The sequence below is a fragment of the Chelonoidis abingdonii genome, chromosome 2, assembly GCF_003597395.2.
Source record: "Chelonoidis abingdonii isolate Lonesome George chromosome 2, CheloAbing_2.0, whole genome shotgun sequence".
Lineage (NCBI taxonomy): Eukaryota > Metazoa > Chordata > Testudines > Testudinidae > Chelonoidis > Chelonoidis abingdonii.
Window position 1 is genome coordinate 261,799,042 of NC_133770.1, and position 16,439 is coordinate 261,815,480.

General features: G+C 40.7%; 1 protein-coding gene across 6 annotated transcripts in view; it reads left to right on the forward strand.

Annotated features, from left to right (window-relative positions):
* VPS13B (vacuolar protein sorting 13 homolog B) overlaps positions 1–16,439 on the forward strand; it is a 996,761-nt gene that overhangs the window by 113,193 nt on the left and 867,129 nt on the right. For all 6 annotated transcript variants that reach the window (XM_075063129.1, XM_075063127.1, XM_075063131.1 and 3 more), the window contains exon 7: positions 6,726–6,900. In XM_075063129.1, the coding sequence (XP_074919230.1) occupies positions 6,726–6,900 (175 nt within the window). The remainder of the gene's footprint in view (positions 1–6,725; positions 6,901–16,439) is intronic.

Sequence of the window (16,439 nt, forward strand, 5' to 3'; positions counted from 1 at the left end):
TCGTTTAAACACTGGGGCTGTAATTATTGATTCAGTAGAGAAATATTTGCTTCATATATCATTATTAATTTGCTGCATTCTGATTGCTATAAACAAGATGGGTGCGTGCTCTAGTTGGAGAGCAGTTATAGAAAAAATTACCTTTTAAAAATATATATACTATTTTAAATGTTAGGTTTCTGAGTGGATATAGGTGTTCTTTAAATGTGCTTTTGTAATTTATACTAATGAAGTCTGTGCCAGCCAATGAGATCACTGGATGGCTGGCATTCATTCATGAAAACTTTAAAAATGTTAAACTTCACCGCTGTAAGTGAAATGAATTTATAGCTTCAACCATTTCCTCTAGTAGATAAGTGTATTTATCTCCCAAATCATCATTACTGCAGTTCTCGCTAACTAGTTGACTGTCTTAGCAAAGAGGCTAGAGAGTGGAAAGGTCTGGCCCATATCTCGGTAACATTAACCCAAATCCATAGCCAGTTCCCCTGGAACAGGTAAGAGGAAGGATGTCAGTTTGCATTAATGCTTCACGTACTGTGCTTGTTCTGTAGTTAAATAGAGGGTGCAGTCTTTAGGAATGTTTGTTTCATTTCATGAGTTACATTTACTTAAAAACAATATTTTTTTTTGTATACCTGGGGACTAGTGTATTCATAAATTATCTCTTTTTGGTAACAAAAAAACAACAAAAAAAACTCACAAAGACATTGGACTTCTAGTCTATGATTCCTCCTTTATGGTTTCAATCCCATTGGCTTCTGTAAAATTACAGGAAACTTTGAGATCCAACCCACTGATTCAGTCTGGGTTACCACTGGCAGCTCCGTCTTCTCCTGGCAGTGGACTGGATCTGACTGGTGCTCAAAATGGCTGCCAGTTTTTTACCCCTGATAGAACTCACTACTTATTGGTCAGAAGTGTCCAGCTTCTAATTAAGAATGTATGTGTGTACATGCAGGACTGTCTGCCATTAATGAAGCCTTCCACATCAGCTTCAAAACCACTATTGAGCATAGTTAATGTTCTGCACTCCTTTTAGTGTGCTGAAATAACTACTTGTTTGCAGTCACACAAATCTCTGTGCTGCCACTTTGACTAGGAAGTAAAGAGTAAGTAAAATCAGCTGTAATTAACACAATAAATATTTTGGCTGAACACTAGAAAAGAAGAAGAAAAATGAAAAGGGGTCGTGTGGATGGCAAAGATGGCAACTGGTTGTGTGGATGGCAAAGTTTTCCTTGTATTTTTTTTTCATTCTTGGATATCATCATGAGCATCTTGGACTATGTTTGTGATTTTATTTTCAGATGTTGGGTCAATAGCAATATGCAGAAGTGCATTTTGCCCTGTGTGGATACTTGGGACTATTATCAAGACACTTTTCACATTTCATGAACTATGTATTGCATTAATGTCAATATTGATCCTTTTTATTCTATTTAGTAGATCTATGAGTTTAAATCTGGCTGGCAGAAAATATCTAGGATGGTATGTAATTTATTATAATAGCTGATTTGTGCTACACTGAAGATTATAAAAGAATGTAGCCACTTCTTTTATCCAGCTTGGGATTTTGCCGTTCAATTGTTTCTTCTTTGAGTGGTTCTGCATATTCCCCTTTATGTGTAATCCCCTAACTTGTCTACCCTTCCCCATAGCATCTTTGAATGTTCTCAGGGCAATTTTATATAAGGAGGTGTTGCACTCTCTACTGCCTGTTTTCCTGCCGACTGTTTCTGTCAGATAGAAGTGAACTAATCTGGTCCTTCAGAGCTGGGTTTTTTAGATAATTGGTGGTGGTGGTTTGTAATGTTAGTTAAATTAGAGAGTTTTTAGTTATATTTAGTTTAATGTAATTTTAGGTTTGATTGTGTGTGATGACAAAACCAAAGGAAAAAAAAAGCATATGTAAGAGGTGTGCTTTATGCCTAACTATCTTCCCAGTGTCGGATGACATTGTTAGGTGCCTTAAGAACCTTGGAGAAGGCTACGTTCCTTTTGGATGTTCTGTTTGTCAGATTTTTACACTGCAACTGTTCCTGCTTAAAGAAGCTCTTGCTGCTAAGTCGTCTGCCTCCAGGAGATCATCAGATCTAAAGACTAAGAGGCCTGTTTTGGCTCTAACTTCCTCGTTTAGTAAGGCTAAGGTGCTTAAAAAATTCTGTCTTCATCAGTTCCAGATGAAGTTCAGAAATTGCTTCTGGTAGATGCTGAAAGAGGTAGCCTAGGGTCTGTGGGGTCAAGAGTTGTATTCAAGATATTTGCTGGTGTGGAAAAAAGAAGGGGTTTCTGACCAGTTATAGATTTGAGGAAGTTGAACAGGTTTGTTTGGAAGGTTCGTTTTTGAATGTGAATTATAGCCTCCATAAGTCCCTTACTTTCAGTTATGGATTGGTTTACAACTTTGTGTGTAAAATGTGTACTTCCATATTTCTATCTGCAAAATCATCACAAGTACCTATGTTTTGTGGTGGCACAAGGACATTTTCAGTACAAAGTCCTGCTTTTTGGCCTTTCTACAGTCCAAGAGTCTTTACAATGTTACTTTCTATATTAGCAATGCATCTCAAATTTCTGTTTACCCATATTTAGACAGTTGACTGCTGAATTCTCCTTCACACAAATATCTGTTAGGCTACATCCAGTTTACCACCTCCCTTCCTACGGTTTTATGATTGCTTCTGAATATTAAAAAGTCAAATCTATACTCCACTTAGACCCTGTAAAATGGATCTTCTATCCTGGACTCTGTAGTAGGAAGAGCTTTTCTCCGTGAGGAAAACATTGTGAAGATAGTGCAATCTCCTTTTGAGATACATCACTGTTGAACTCAGAATGTGATTTTTCTTTTTGGCTCTGTTGGGTCTTATGGCAGCAACTACTTATGTTACTCAATTTGCATATTTCAGAGTGAGGCAATGAAGCGCTGGTTGGCTTAGTTTACAAGCTGGACAGCCTTCACATGTTAGTCACCATGCCTAAGAACATTTTAGATTCTTTGATGTGATGGATAAACAGAACTAATGTTCTCAAGGGGATCCTGTTCAGTCCCTGTTTGCTGTTGTTCATAATAACATCTGATGCATCAAATGATGGGGAGTTCAACTGGAATCTTTCATAATTCAAGATGACTGGGTGTCCCAGGAATAGGATTTACACACAGCTGTTTTAAGATTAAGGGCTATTGGTCTGGCTCTCAGGTCTTTTCTTCCTCATGTAAAGACGAAGGTTGTTCAGGTAGTGACAGACAATACAGTGGCTATGCATTATGGCAACAAACAAGGAGGTGCCCACTCTTTTTCTGCTATGTGTTAAGGCAGTCAATCTATGGGATTGGGGCATTGTTTGTTATATCCATTCGGTGGTCCTATATCTAGCAGGGGAGAGCAGTGTATTGGCAGATTGGCTCAGCAGAGAGTTTCAGATGCGTGAGAGATCACTGAAAGATTAGGTGGTGCAAGAGATTTTCTCCAGCTGGAGTCTGTCCAACCAGATTCAACAAAATGCCTCTTCTGTTCAAGAGCATGAAAGAACAGTCAGTCCATCTTGCTTACTTTCTCTCTCTTTCCATTAATTCAGAAGGTGGTGAAGATGATCAGACAGGACAAGGCAAGAATGATCTTGATCTAGCTTGGCCGAAGCACCATGGACATGCTCCAGCCATCACAGAGAATCTGTGCACTTCTTCCTTTGTTTCCAAAGCTATTGTCACAGCAGCAAGGCAGGAGATTTCTGTCAGATCCAAAGCCTCTCCATCTGATGGCCTGGACTATAGGACTTTGATTAATCTAGAAATATATTGTTCCATGTTGGTGCAGAATGTGTTAATTCTAGAAAACAATCTATTAGGAAATGTTACTTGAAATAGGTTAGATTTGCTTCTTGGATGCAAGGCAAATCAGATTTACCAGTTTCAGTTTCTGTTCCCTATATGTTAGAGTAATTGATATATTTAAAGTCTGAGGGGCTAATTCTTCTTTGAGTTCATTTAATGGATCTTTCAGATTATCATGCTTTGATGGTAGATAATTATTTGTACATGATACAGATAAAAATTTTATGAAGGGGTTATCTAAGTGTTATTTTTCCTGTAGAGATATGGTTCCACCATGAGATCTGAATTTGGTTTTATCTAGGCGTATGAAGTCCCCTTCTGAACCTGTGGCAGAGTGTTCTTTTTATTTTATTTATCTACTAAAACTTTGGTTGTTTTTGTTATAACATCACCAGAAGCATGAGTGAATTATATCTCTATTTCTCATAATGACAAGATGGTTCTTAGGCTTGATCACAAAAATGGATTTGAGTTTCACTCCAGTTAGACAGTTAATTTACCAGTGTTTTTTCCAAAGCCACATGCTAATATAGGGGAATCAGCTTTACATACTTTAGATTTTAGGTGGTCTTTTTGGTTATTTGTTTCTTGTGCTGAGAATCATATGGGTTACAGTGTAGTTGCCCAGACTATTTCCAGATGGGTTAAATAATATATCTTTGAATATTAGAAGTTAGTAGCAGTCACTCTGCCTGCTGTTATGAGATGTCATATCACTAAGGCAGTTACAGAATCTTTTGCTTATTTTAAACATGTTCCTGTGGGGGAAATCTGTAAACCTACTTCTTGGAAATCAGTTTGTACATCTACTAAATTTGCTTTGGATTTGGCTTCGAGAGCAGATGCTAGATTTAGTAGAACGGTGCTTCAATCATCATTTAATTAGAGCTGTGTTTCCTTCTGTGTTTTTCAATACTGCTTGCCAAAGTACCCATAAGTGGGAATATGAAGAGCCACTTGAAGAAATGAAGGTTATTTACTTGTAACCAGAAAGATTTTTTGAGGTGGCCCTGCATATTCATTCTTCCCATCTGCCTTCCCCATCTTTGTTAGAATCCTCTCTTGGTTTCTCTGGGCCAGTGGTAGCAGGAACTGAGATGATAGAGGGCACAGGGGTACCCTTATATAGCCCCACCCTCAGCACATTTGAGGATGCTGAAGGGAAGGGCAGGAGGGCGCACAAGTGTGCTCTAACAGGCAATGTTTGGAGAAGGTTCTACTGTTAGGCTGTATCAGTCAGCACATTACCCATAAGTGTGACTATGCAGAGTCACCTTGAAGAACTTCCATTTTTATGGCATAATCACCAATTGATTTAAAAAAAAAATTTTTTTTGAGTATCAGGAACAAGTGGAGACTGATTTTGAATGATGCTGCTGAAGGGTTGCTGGAAGCCCTGAAACATGGACTTAAATTACCAACCTGGCTATGTTTTGATAACAATAGCAATTAAATGTCTCATTTGTGGGGTCATATACATCAGTGTTCTTTTCTTCTGCTTCAGCAAAGTTTCATGCTGTGGTATATTCAATCATGAAGAACCCAAAGAAACTAGTTTTCAGTACTTCTAAATGGGCATGACTTTTCCTTTCTTGCTATGTAACAATATTTATATTTTACTTTTGAAAAATTATCTATTTTCATTAGTGCAGTTGCATGTTTTCTACCACTTCCCTCAGCCTTAGGCATGTTGACAGATAAATTCATAAACTTCTGATGTTTAGTTATGACTAAACACCAAGCATCCATTTGCAGTATTGATCAGCAACTTTCGATTTACAGAAGTTGGAAAGAGAAACAGCCACCTACTGATTTCAACACTGTAAAGCAAGGGTAGCCAACTATTTTTTATCAAGATCTCAAGGTGTAGTCAGGACCCAGACTCCAGAGGAAATATTTTTAAAAAACAACAATAATCATAATAAATAAGATGATTTTGGGGTCCATTCAAAAGTGTCTGGTGGTCCAGATTTGGCCTGCTGTCTGCTTGTTGAATACACCAGCTGTGAAGTCTGAAGACTGTTATAGATGAGCTGAACAGCTTTCCATAGGACACCTTCCAAAATTTTTCAGATTCTAGTAAATCAAGCCCCCTTCACAGTTCATACATCTACGCATTTTTTTTCTTTTCTGCTTTCAGTGATTGTTAATTCCAACCACTGATCACACATCTTCCTTCAGTCACCTCTCTTCAGCCATTCTCTTATCTTCTCTGGACTTCTAGACGGTTTCCTTATTTCCTAATAGATATAATCAGGCATAAAAGTATATAATTTGTTCTCATTTTGCTTTCACCTTTTTAGAATAACTAGTTGTCATTCACAGATTGAAATTAGGAACTTGATGTTTCTAGGATCAAACTTTCAAATATATGGACATATAATAGTTCAGAATACTTCACAAAAAAAAAAAAAGAAAAGAAAAAGAAAAAGAAAAAAACCTCCCCAAAACCTTCCAAAACCCAACTGACTTACATTTTTCTTAAGGATGGTGTGTTTTTCTTATTGTTGCGAGAGTTTTTACAGCCCTGGAATGCTGTGATCATTTTGTCCTACATAGCAGAATGTGTTCAATCAGTTTCAGACACCCCAAACTTTAGTTTAGAATGCTCTCCTTTATTATAACACAAGTTGTTATAAAAATGTAAATTAAAATATTTTTTGTGCAAATCTCTCTGCCATTAATACAATAACATGTTGTTTTTATTTAAGTTCCAAAGTGTGAATATTTTTGACTTAAAGATATAATAATATTGTGATATTGTTTTTGAAGAGAAAAAATAGAATGTTCCTATATATAGTACGCATCATATCTTACATTTTAAAACCTGATTTTAATGAAGACAAAATTGTATGATTTCTTTGTTTCTGTATTTTTTATACTGTAGATTCATACATTAGTTGAAAGTTTGAAGCTTTCCATCACTGATCAGCAGCTCCCTATGTTTATACGCATAATACAACTTGGGATTGCTCTTTACTATGGAGAATTGGGAAACTTTAAAGAAGGAGAAAATGAAGACCTGGTTTGTCATACCAAAGATATACTGGGAAACATCTCAGGTACATATAACTATTATTTCTCAATCAAAAATAATATTTAAAAAAATTGGGTTTTATTTTCTGATTTTTAGAAATGTGAGTGTTCAGCACACGCTATTACAGTGTCTTAACAATCTATAATCTGTTAGAGCTAATACATTGTGCTATGTAAGTGTGTAATACTCTTAACATTATTTATGTGTTATGTTGAGAGAGCTATTTTGATGATCCTAGCTAAACTGAGGTTGTTCTTTCTGGGCAAAACTTTGGATTTTGATGATCATCCAATGTAGCAGGAGACTTGGGGTTGTTAGATAGTTTTTGATATTTTTTAATTTAATTAAAATATTGCTTTTTTATTTTTTTTTTGTGTTTTGACTTTGAAACTGTATTTTTTTTTATTGTGAACAGAAACGTCAACCTTGTTCTTGTTCAAATGGTTGCACATGTGAATTTCTTTCTTGGTGTCTGTGTACCCAGTGTATAGGCATCAGAAACTTTTTCCATCAGCCGTACCCAGTGGGTGGCTTGAGTGCCATCTGCTATTATGTGCCACTGCATGCAAGTATAAAAGGCAGAGCTGCCCACAGTCCCTCTGTTTCTTCTGACCTTCTGCAACGGTTGTTGGAACCCCCTTTTGTTGCTAAAACAGTTTTCTCTCAGCCTTTATTTAGTTAGTTAGTTTTAGTACTTAAAAGTTAAGCTTTTATAGTTTTTCCTTTTTTCAAGTTTCTGTTGCCAACACTGTGTCATGTGTGGGTCACTGGGCTTCAAATCATGTGCTTCTTGCTCAAAACCTATGCCTGTGAGTGACCCATACACCATTAGTTCACATGTGCCTCACCCAGGCATTTGTAAGGGCCAGTGCCAGATTTGTCAGGACTTCAAGCATAGGGTGAAGAGCGATAGGGAGGCTAGGCTGAAGTTCCAGGTAATGGAGATGGAGCTGAGATGACCCTCAGAGCTGTCCTGGTCTGTCTCTGTGCCAAGTGCTGCAGCTTCAGTCAGAAGTTTGCCTCCAGGAGTGTCAGAGTTCCGGCACTGGTCACTGTCACCTGTGCCTAGGAAGGAGTATAAGTCTTCCAGGGAGGCTCTGATCAGAGGAAGATCTCCATCCCCCAAGTCTGCAAAGCAGAGGGAAAGGGAGTCAAGTAGAGGACAACTGAGGTCTAATCACCCCTCCTCCAAATCAGTGCCTAAAACTGCCCAGTTAGCTCCAGTGCCAGAATGGGCATTGTCGAGTCCTGTGCCAGAAATGGCACTATTAACTTCAGCAGCACTGCATCAGTCAGATATGTTCTTGATGATGAGTACTCCAGAGGCATTTGCAGCAGCGAGGAGTTTACTTTGTTGGTGCTGGTATTGTTGGCGGTACAAGAATCAGCTCCCATGGTACTGTTAAATCGCCCTGTGCCAACATCTGTGGTGCAGCACCCTGTCGTGCACCAACTGCTTACCTTCTGGACAGTCTTCCCATTTGTGCCATCTAAGAGGAAGCTGGCAACGATGGTGTGTCTCTAGCATTCGCTTGGTTCTTGGCACCAGTCACTGGAATCAACTTGGATTGACCCTCCATGGTCTGCAGAAGGGGATTCTTCTTCATTGGTCTCCGAGGTGGGTTCATATATCTGTCAGTCTTGGAGCAGCACCCACTGCTCCCCGCATAGATTCTTCCTCTCTGGGTACCCTGTTGAACCCACAATGGGAGCTTCTGTGGGAACGCGGTGAGGAGGTCATTGGGATCTGGTCCCTTATCAGCAACCCTTTTGGAACCACTGGGATTTTCCCCCAGCTTCTAGATCCTCCCCTCTTCATTCCTCCTCAGTGTCCTTGTCCAGGACAAGTGAGTCCTTGCACCAGGCTGCCCACCTGCAGTGTCTGGTTTTGGGCCCAATGCAGACAATCAGGAAGAGGTTCTGGAGGAGCCAGCCAAACATCTTGCAGCAGAAGTTCAACTACTTCTAGTCTTGGGTTCATCCTTGTCCTGTCTGGATGAGACGGTTTCCTTGGAGGCAACATCACCCCCTGCTGACAACTACAAGACTTATCAAGAATTTTAGAGGGGTGCTTCAGACTGGGGATTCAGGTCAAAGAGGTCAGAGAGTCCTCTCTTCACCTGATTGATGTATTATCTATGTAATGTCCCTCTAGAGTGCGCTGCCAATCAGTGAGTTGATTTTGGAGCCTATAAAGGCCCTATGGCAGACCTGATCTTCCTTGCCTCCTACCTCAAAGCATGTGGAGCACAAGTATTATGTGCCCTGTGAAGGGTTTAGCTGTCTGTTCTCCCATCCTCCTTCAGGGTTGCTAGTGGTTGCAGCAGCTAACAAAGGGATCACCGGAGGCTTCACGCTCCCACCCCCAAATCAAGAGGCAAAGAAATGTGACTTATTTGGTATTGGGGGTATTGTAGCTTAGAATTGCTAACCAATGAATTCTGCTGAAATGTTCTGATTTTAATTTGTGGGGCTCTATGGAGAAATTCAGAGGTCTGCTCCCTGAGAATGATAGGCAGGTGTTCTCTTCCCTGGTGAACAAGGGCAGATTAATAGTGAGAATTTTAGTAGTGAGAATTTGGCTGAAAGCTGGGCTGCATGTGGTAGACTTGGTAGCTAAGATTATGGATTCTGTGGTGTCCATGTGGAGGTCTTCATGGCTGCAGTCTTCTGGTCTACCCTATGAAATCCAGAATATTATTCAGGACTTGCCTTCTGAAGGTCTTTCTCTGTTCTCACAGCAGACAGACATCAATCTTCCTGGCCTTAAGGCCTCAAGGGCCACCTTGAAGTCCTTGGGTTTGTATGTGTCTACCCCAGTCAGAAAGCACTATCAGACTCCACAGACTCAGCATTGTCCTGCTTTTCCCCTTCATCAAGACCTGAATAAAAAATCCCTGGGTTATAGGAACAGACCTCCCACTCCTCCTTCTTCAGTTCTAGCTCTTGGTCCTCTTGGACACCTTCTAAACAGTCATTCTGGTGGGTCAGTCAAGAACTCCATACCAGTCTCCATATTTCCAGATCCTATCTCCTCAAAAATTTGCAAAGTCTTTCCCACTTCCTCAGTGCTTGGTCCAAAATTACTTCAGACCAGTGGGTCTTAAACACTATGAAAGTGAGGTATATCCTCCAATTTGTTTCTACCCCTTCCTGCCTCCCTCCCACCTTTCCTCTTCAGGCCATTCTCATGAGGCGCTCCTGCTCCAGGAGCTGCAATCTGTCCTTAAGGGAGGGTACAATAGAGGATGTTCCACAGTGTCACAGAGGGAAAGGGTTTCATTTGTGCTATTTCCTAATCCAGAAAGTGAAGAGAGCTTTCAGACCAATTTTAGCACTGCGTCAACCCAACAAATTCTTAAAAAAGATAAAAGAACAGGAGTACTTGTCACCTTAAAGACTAACATTTATTTGAGCATAAGCTTTCATGGGCTACAGCCCACTTCATCAGACGCATAGAATGGAACATATAATGGGGAGATATATGCAGAGAACATGAAAAGGTGGGAGTTGCCCAACCAACTCTAAGGGGTTAATTAATTAAGATGAACTGTTGTTAGCAGGACAAAGTCGCAAAGTTCAACCACCAGGTTAGCCATGACATTATCAGGGATACTGTTCCTGATGGCTTGTAGTCCATCTTTGTGTGGAATGTTGCTTTGCTACTTTGTCCTCACCCACAACTATTTCACATTTGGGGACAATATATACTTTCAAGTCAGTGGCACTGCTATGGGTATCCGCATGGCCCCACAGTATGCCAACATTTTTATGGCTGACTTAGAACAACGCTTCCTTAGCTCTTGTCCCCTAATGCCCCTACTCTGCTTGCACTACATTGATCACATCTTCATCTTCTGGACTCATGGAAAAGAAGCCCTCGAGGAATTCCATCATGATTTTAACAATTTCCATCCCATCATCAACCTCAACCTAGACCAATCCACACAAGCAGACCATTTCCTAGACACTACTGTGCTGATAAGCGATGGTCACATAAACACCACCCTATACCGGAAACCCACTGACCGTTATACTTACCTACATGCCTCCAACTTCCATCCAGGACACACCACATGATCCATTGTCTACAGCCAAGCTCTAAGATACAACCATATTTGCTCCAATCCCTCAGACAGCGATAAACACCTATAAGATCTCTATCAAGTATACTTAAAACTACAATACCCACCTGCTGAAGTGAAAAAACAGATTGACAGAGCCAGAAGAGTACCCAGAAGCCCCTACTACAGGACAGGCCCAACAAAGAAAATAACAGAACGCCACTAGCCATCACCTTCAGCCCCAACTAAAACCTCTCCAGCGCATCATCAAAGATCTACAACCTATCCTGAAAGATGATCCCTCACTCTCACAGATCTTGGGAGACAGACCTGTCCTCGCTTACAGACAGCCCCCCAACCTGAAGCAAATACTCACCAGCAACCACACACACACACAGAACAAAAACACTAACCCAGGAACCTATCCTTGCAACAAAGCCCGATGCCAACTCTGTCCACATATCTATTCAAGTGACACCATCATAGGACCTAATCACATCAGCCACGCCATCAGGGGCTCATTACCTGCACATCTACCAATGTGATATATGCCATCATGTTCCAGCAATGCCCCTCTGCCATGTACATTGGCCAAACTGGGCAGTCTCTAAGCAGAAGAATAAATGGACACAAATCTGACATCAGGAATCATAACATTCAAAAATCAGTAGGAGAACACTTCAACCTCTCTGGCCATTCAGTAACAGATTTAAAGGTGACAATTCTGCAACAGAAAAACTTCAAAAACAGACTCCAACGAGAAACTGCTAAACTTGAATTGATATGCAAACTAGATACTATCAATTTAGGCTTAAATAGAGACTGGGAATGGCTGAGCCATTACACACATTGAATCTGTTTCCCCCATGTTGAGTATCTTGTCAAACTGTCTTAAATGGGCTATTTTGATTATCACTACAAAAGTTTTTTTTTTTAATCCTGCTGTCAACAGTTCATCTTATTTAATTAGCCTCTTAGAGTTGGTTGGACAACTCCCACCTTTTCATGTTCTCTGTATGTATGTATATCTCCTTACTATATGTTCCATTCTATGCATCCGGTGAAGTGGGCTGTAGCCCACGAAAGCCTATGCTCAGATAAATTTGTTAGTCTCTCTAAGGTGCCACAAGTACTCCTGTTCTTTTTGCGGATACAGACTAACACCACTGCTACTCTGAAACCTTAAAAAAGATAGTTTCGTTTGGTGACCCTAGCTTCTATTATCCTGTCACTTGAGACTGATATGCCACCACTAACTTTAAAAAATGCCTACTTCCATGTAGTGATCAGTCAAGCTCATGGAAAGTATCTCATATTTTTGGCAAATCAAAATCATAACCAGTTCACCATATTAGCAGCTCCCAGAGTTTTTACAAAGGTTATGGCAATGATAGCTGCTTTCCTCAGAAGATTGGAAGTGGAAGTTTATCGCTCTCTGGATGACTGGCTTGTCAAAGGCCAATCCAGCGTGCAGATACTGTTAAGTGTATCTCTGATCTAGTCAGCGTTCAGTGCTCTGGGACTTAGTGCAATGAAGTCTGTCCTCTCCCTGGTCCAAAGGATAGGGTTTATAGGAATAGTACTGGACTCGGCTCAGGCAAGAGCTTTTCTTCCAGACTTGAAGTTTCAGACAATTCAATCAGTTGCTATAGATCTCAAAGCTTACTTGGTCACAACAATATGAAACTGTTGGGTGGGAGGGATAGCTCAGTGGTTTGAGCATTGGCCTGCTAAAGCCAGGGTTGTGAGTTCAATCCTTGAGGGGGCCACTTAAGGATCTGGGGCAAAATCAGTTCTTGGTCCTGCTAGTGAAGGCAGGGGGCTGGACTTGATGACCTTTCAGGGTCCCTTCAATTTCTATGAGATAGGTATATTTCCATATATTACTTATATTATTGAGGCTGCTGGGGCAAATGGCCTTCTTCACAGATGTGGCCCAGTATACCAGACCGTGCCTTGGAATTCTACAGGGTTAACTGGCCTTTGTCTACTTACAGTGCTGTAACCATCTAGATTTGGTAGTGATTATGTCCTCTCATGCCCTCGCCTTGCTAGATTGGTGGACAGATCTGGCCAATATATGTGTGCGCATTCTCTGTGCCCCCCTGCAATTGATGCTTCTGCCCTTGGCTGTGTAGGCTTGGGTTCTCTACAGACTCAGAGTCTACGATCTGCAGAGGACTTAACTTTAACATCAACATCAGTGTCAGAGAGCTGAAAGCTGTCAGGTTGGCCTGCCAAGTTTTTCTGCAGCAGATCAAGTGAAAAACCCTGTTAGTTCTCACAGACAACACAGCAGCAATGTTCTACCTGAACAAATAGGGAGGAGCCTGCTCTTCTCCACCCTGTCAAGAGGCAAGTCTGCTTTGGAAGTTCTGCATTGCCAACCTGATAGATCTAGAAGCTTTTTACTTATCAGGGTCCCAAACCATCAGGCAGACCACCTGAACAGATCATTTGAGTTACTATGAATGGTCTCTTTGCACAGTTGTGGCCAGATACATCTTCCAGTGGTGGGGGTCTCCCCAAATAAGCCTTTTTGTGACAAGGATCAACAGAAAGTACCTTCAGTTATGTTATCTGTGAAGTGGTCTCCTAGGTTCCCTGACAGATGCATTCATACTACCATGGTCACACAGGCTCATCTATGCTTTCCCACTAATTCATCTCATTCATAGGTGTAGGGGACTGCGAAAGACTGTGTTACGGCCTAGCTAGGGTATTTCCACTTTCTCGGCGGCCTTGTGAAAAGCCCCTGCTTGCTAAGTGGCTGGTCATTGTAGGACACGGCATGCCAGTTACAACTTGCTTTTAACTGGTTGAAACCAGTTTGTATGGCCTTAGGCCAAAGGGCGGACATAGCCTATGGGAAGTCCCTTCTTGCATACGTATAAGTTGCTTTGTATTGTGTGTATATATAGCTGTATGCTCCCAGTCCCACCTTTGGACTCCGACCCAGGCTGAGCTGAGCTTTGGTGCTGGGTTCCCTGCCTCTGTGACAGCAATGCCCGGAGTCCCCGTTTCGAGTGTGTCACTTTACCTTTATTAAAGCCAATAACTCACGGTGTGTGTGGGCCTCATTCTTGCAAAACACTCAGGGAAGACCAGGCCAGAATAATACTCATAGCCCCAGCATGGACCTGTCAACACTGGTACTAGACTCTTTTTGCACTTTCAGTGAAACCTCCTATTTCACTTCCATTGAACTTGAACTTAATCTCCCAAGATCATGGAAGTCTACTCTACCTGAGCCTGCAATCTTTTCACTTAACTGTATGGATGCTCCATGGCTAGATGTTAGGGAGCACTCTTGCTCAGAAGGGTGCTGACCTGTAGAAAGCCACCTTCCAGGTCTACTTACCTCTGTAAATGGAGATTTTTTTCCATCTGGTTGTGCCATTCTGGACTCTTGCTGTCCCACTCTTCAATTCAATGCATACTAAATTACTACTTATACCTGAAACATCAAGGATTGGCTGATAGTTCTGTCAAGGTACATATAGCAGCTATTTCAGCTTTCTATTCTAAGGTGGATAATTGGTCTATTTTTTCAAACCACATTTCAATAAGGTTTTTGAAAAGCCTAATCAAATTGTATCCTCAGGTACATGATCCTGTTCCCCTGTGGGATCTAAACTTAGTGTTGTCAAGGCTTATGGGACTAACATTTGAGCCTTTATTCACTTGCTCTCTGCTACATCTATCAGCGAAAGTGGCATTTTTGATTGCGTTACGTCTTCCAGAAAGGTGAGAGAGCTGTGTGCTGCATTAATGTCTGGGCTTCCCTATACTATCTTCTTTAAGGACAAAGTTTACCTGCACCCTCAGTCGATGTTTGTTGCGAAGGTAGTGTCCACTTTCCATTTCAACCAGCCTGCTTACATATTTGCATTCTTCCCAAAACTACATTGGAGCAGGGAAGAGGACGTTTGCACATGATGGACATCAGAAGAGCTCTGGTGTTCTGCCTTGACAGAACTAAGCAGTACTAAATCCTTTCAACTCTTTGTGGTGGTTGCAGACAGAATGAAAAAACCATCTATCTCTTCTCAGAGAAATTCCTCTTGGATAATCTCATGTATACTCATGTACTATGACCTAGCTAATGTCACCCCACCAAGCTGAGTCACAACTCATTTGATGAGATCAGAATTTAACTGCAGCTTTTCTAGCACATATTACAATTCTGAAAAGTTGTTATAGGGTAACTGGTTCTCAGTCCGCACGTTTGCTTCCCATTATGCCATTACTTAGGACTTGAGAGATGATGCTAGAGTTGAATGAGTTGTTCTCCAAACTTTATCCTATCTCCTGTTTCACAGCTTGTGGGTCACTCTAAACAGAAAAATGGTTATTAGCCTGTTCCATAACTGTTCTTCGCAAGGTGTTGCACATGTCTTTTCCACAATCTGCCTTCCTACCCCTCTGTACTGAAGTTCTGGCAAGAAGGAACTGAGAGAGTGCTGGGTGTGACTCTGCCCTTTTATAACTGCATGCAGTGGCGTGCGTCAGCAGAGGGCACTCAAATTGTCCAATGGGTATCATTCAGGGAAAAAGGTTCCTATGGCCATACACTGGGTTCACATGCACAGACAAGAGCGAAACGAACATGTGCAACACATCTCAAAGAAAAAGTTATGGAATAGGTTAATAACCCTTTTTTTCCACTTAAATGTTAAACTGCAAAGTATCTCCTAAATAAATGTTTTGCATGGTGTTTTCACTAGTGCTGTGTTTTGTTTTATTCTCTTTCTCCTTTTTCTGAGAGATGATATATACCCTGTATCTGATGTTTTATGATCCCTCACTTAATAATGGTTATTGTTTGTTGAAACAATAAATTAGGTGTGCAGCTTTAATAGTTTATTTTATTCTTCTGATAGTTATATCTTGCCTTGTATGTCAATATAAAATATCAAATAAGTAATTTTTATATGTTAATGACTGGGTTTGAAAAAGCAGCAAAGAGTCCTGTGGCACCTTATAGACTAACAGACATTTTGGAGCATGAGCTTTCGTGGGTGAATACTCACTTCATCGGATGCATGCAGTGAGTATTCACCCACGAAAGCTTATGCTCCAAAATGTCTGTTAGTCTATAAGCTGCCACAAGACTCTTTGCTGCTTTTGCAGATCTGTACTAACACGGCTACCCGTCTGATATTTGGGTTTGAAAAGACTTTCAGAATTCAAAATGTCATGTCTGTCTTAATCAAAAACAATTAAGATACTGAGTATCCCACATGCTTATCAGAAAACTTGTTTTGTAGTGGGGCATTGGGCAGAAGGAAGAGGGAGAGGAAGTATCATCTAAATTATCTACATTTCTCATTTTTGATTTACATTTTTGGTGGAGGTGGGGAACTAATTTAGAGTTTTTGTTTTTATTTTCATCTTCTCAAGAACTAATCTGACATAGGTCTCTAATGTTAACAATCAAGAGTACTCCCTAAAAAGGTCCACAACATTCTTGGAGGTCGCATGAAGGTGTTCTGGTAAT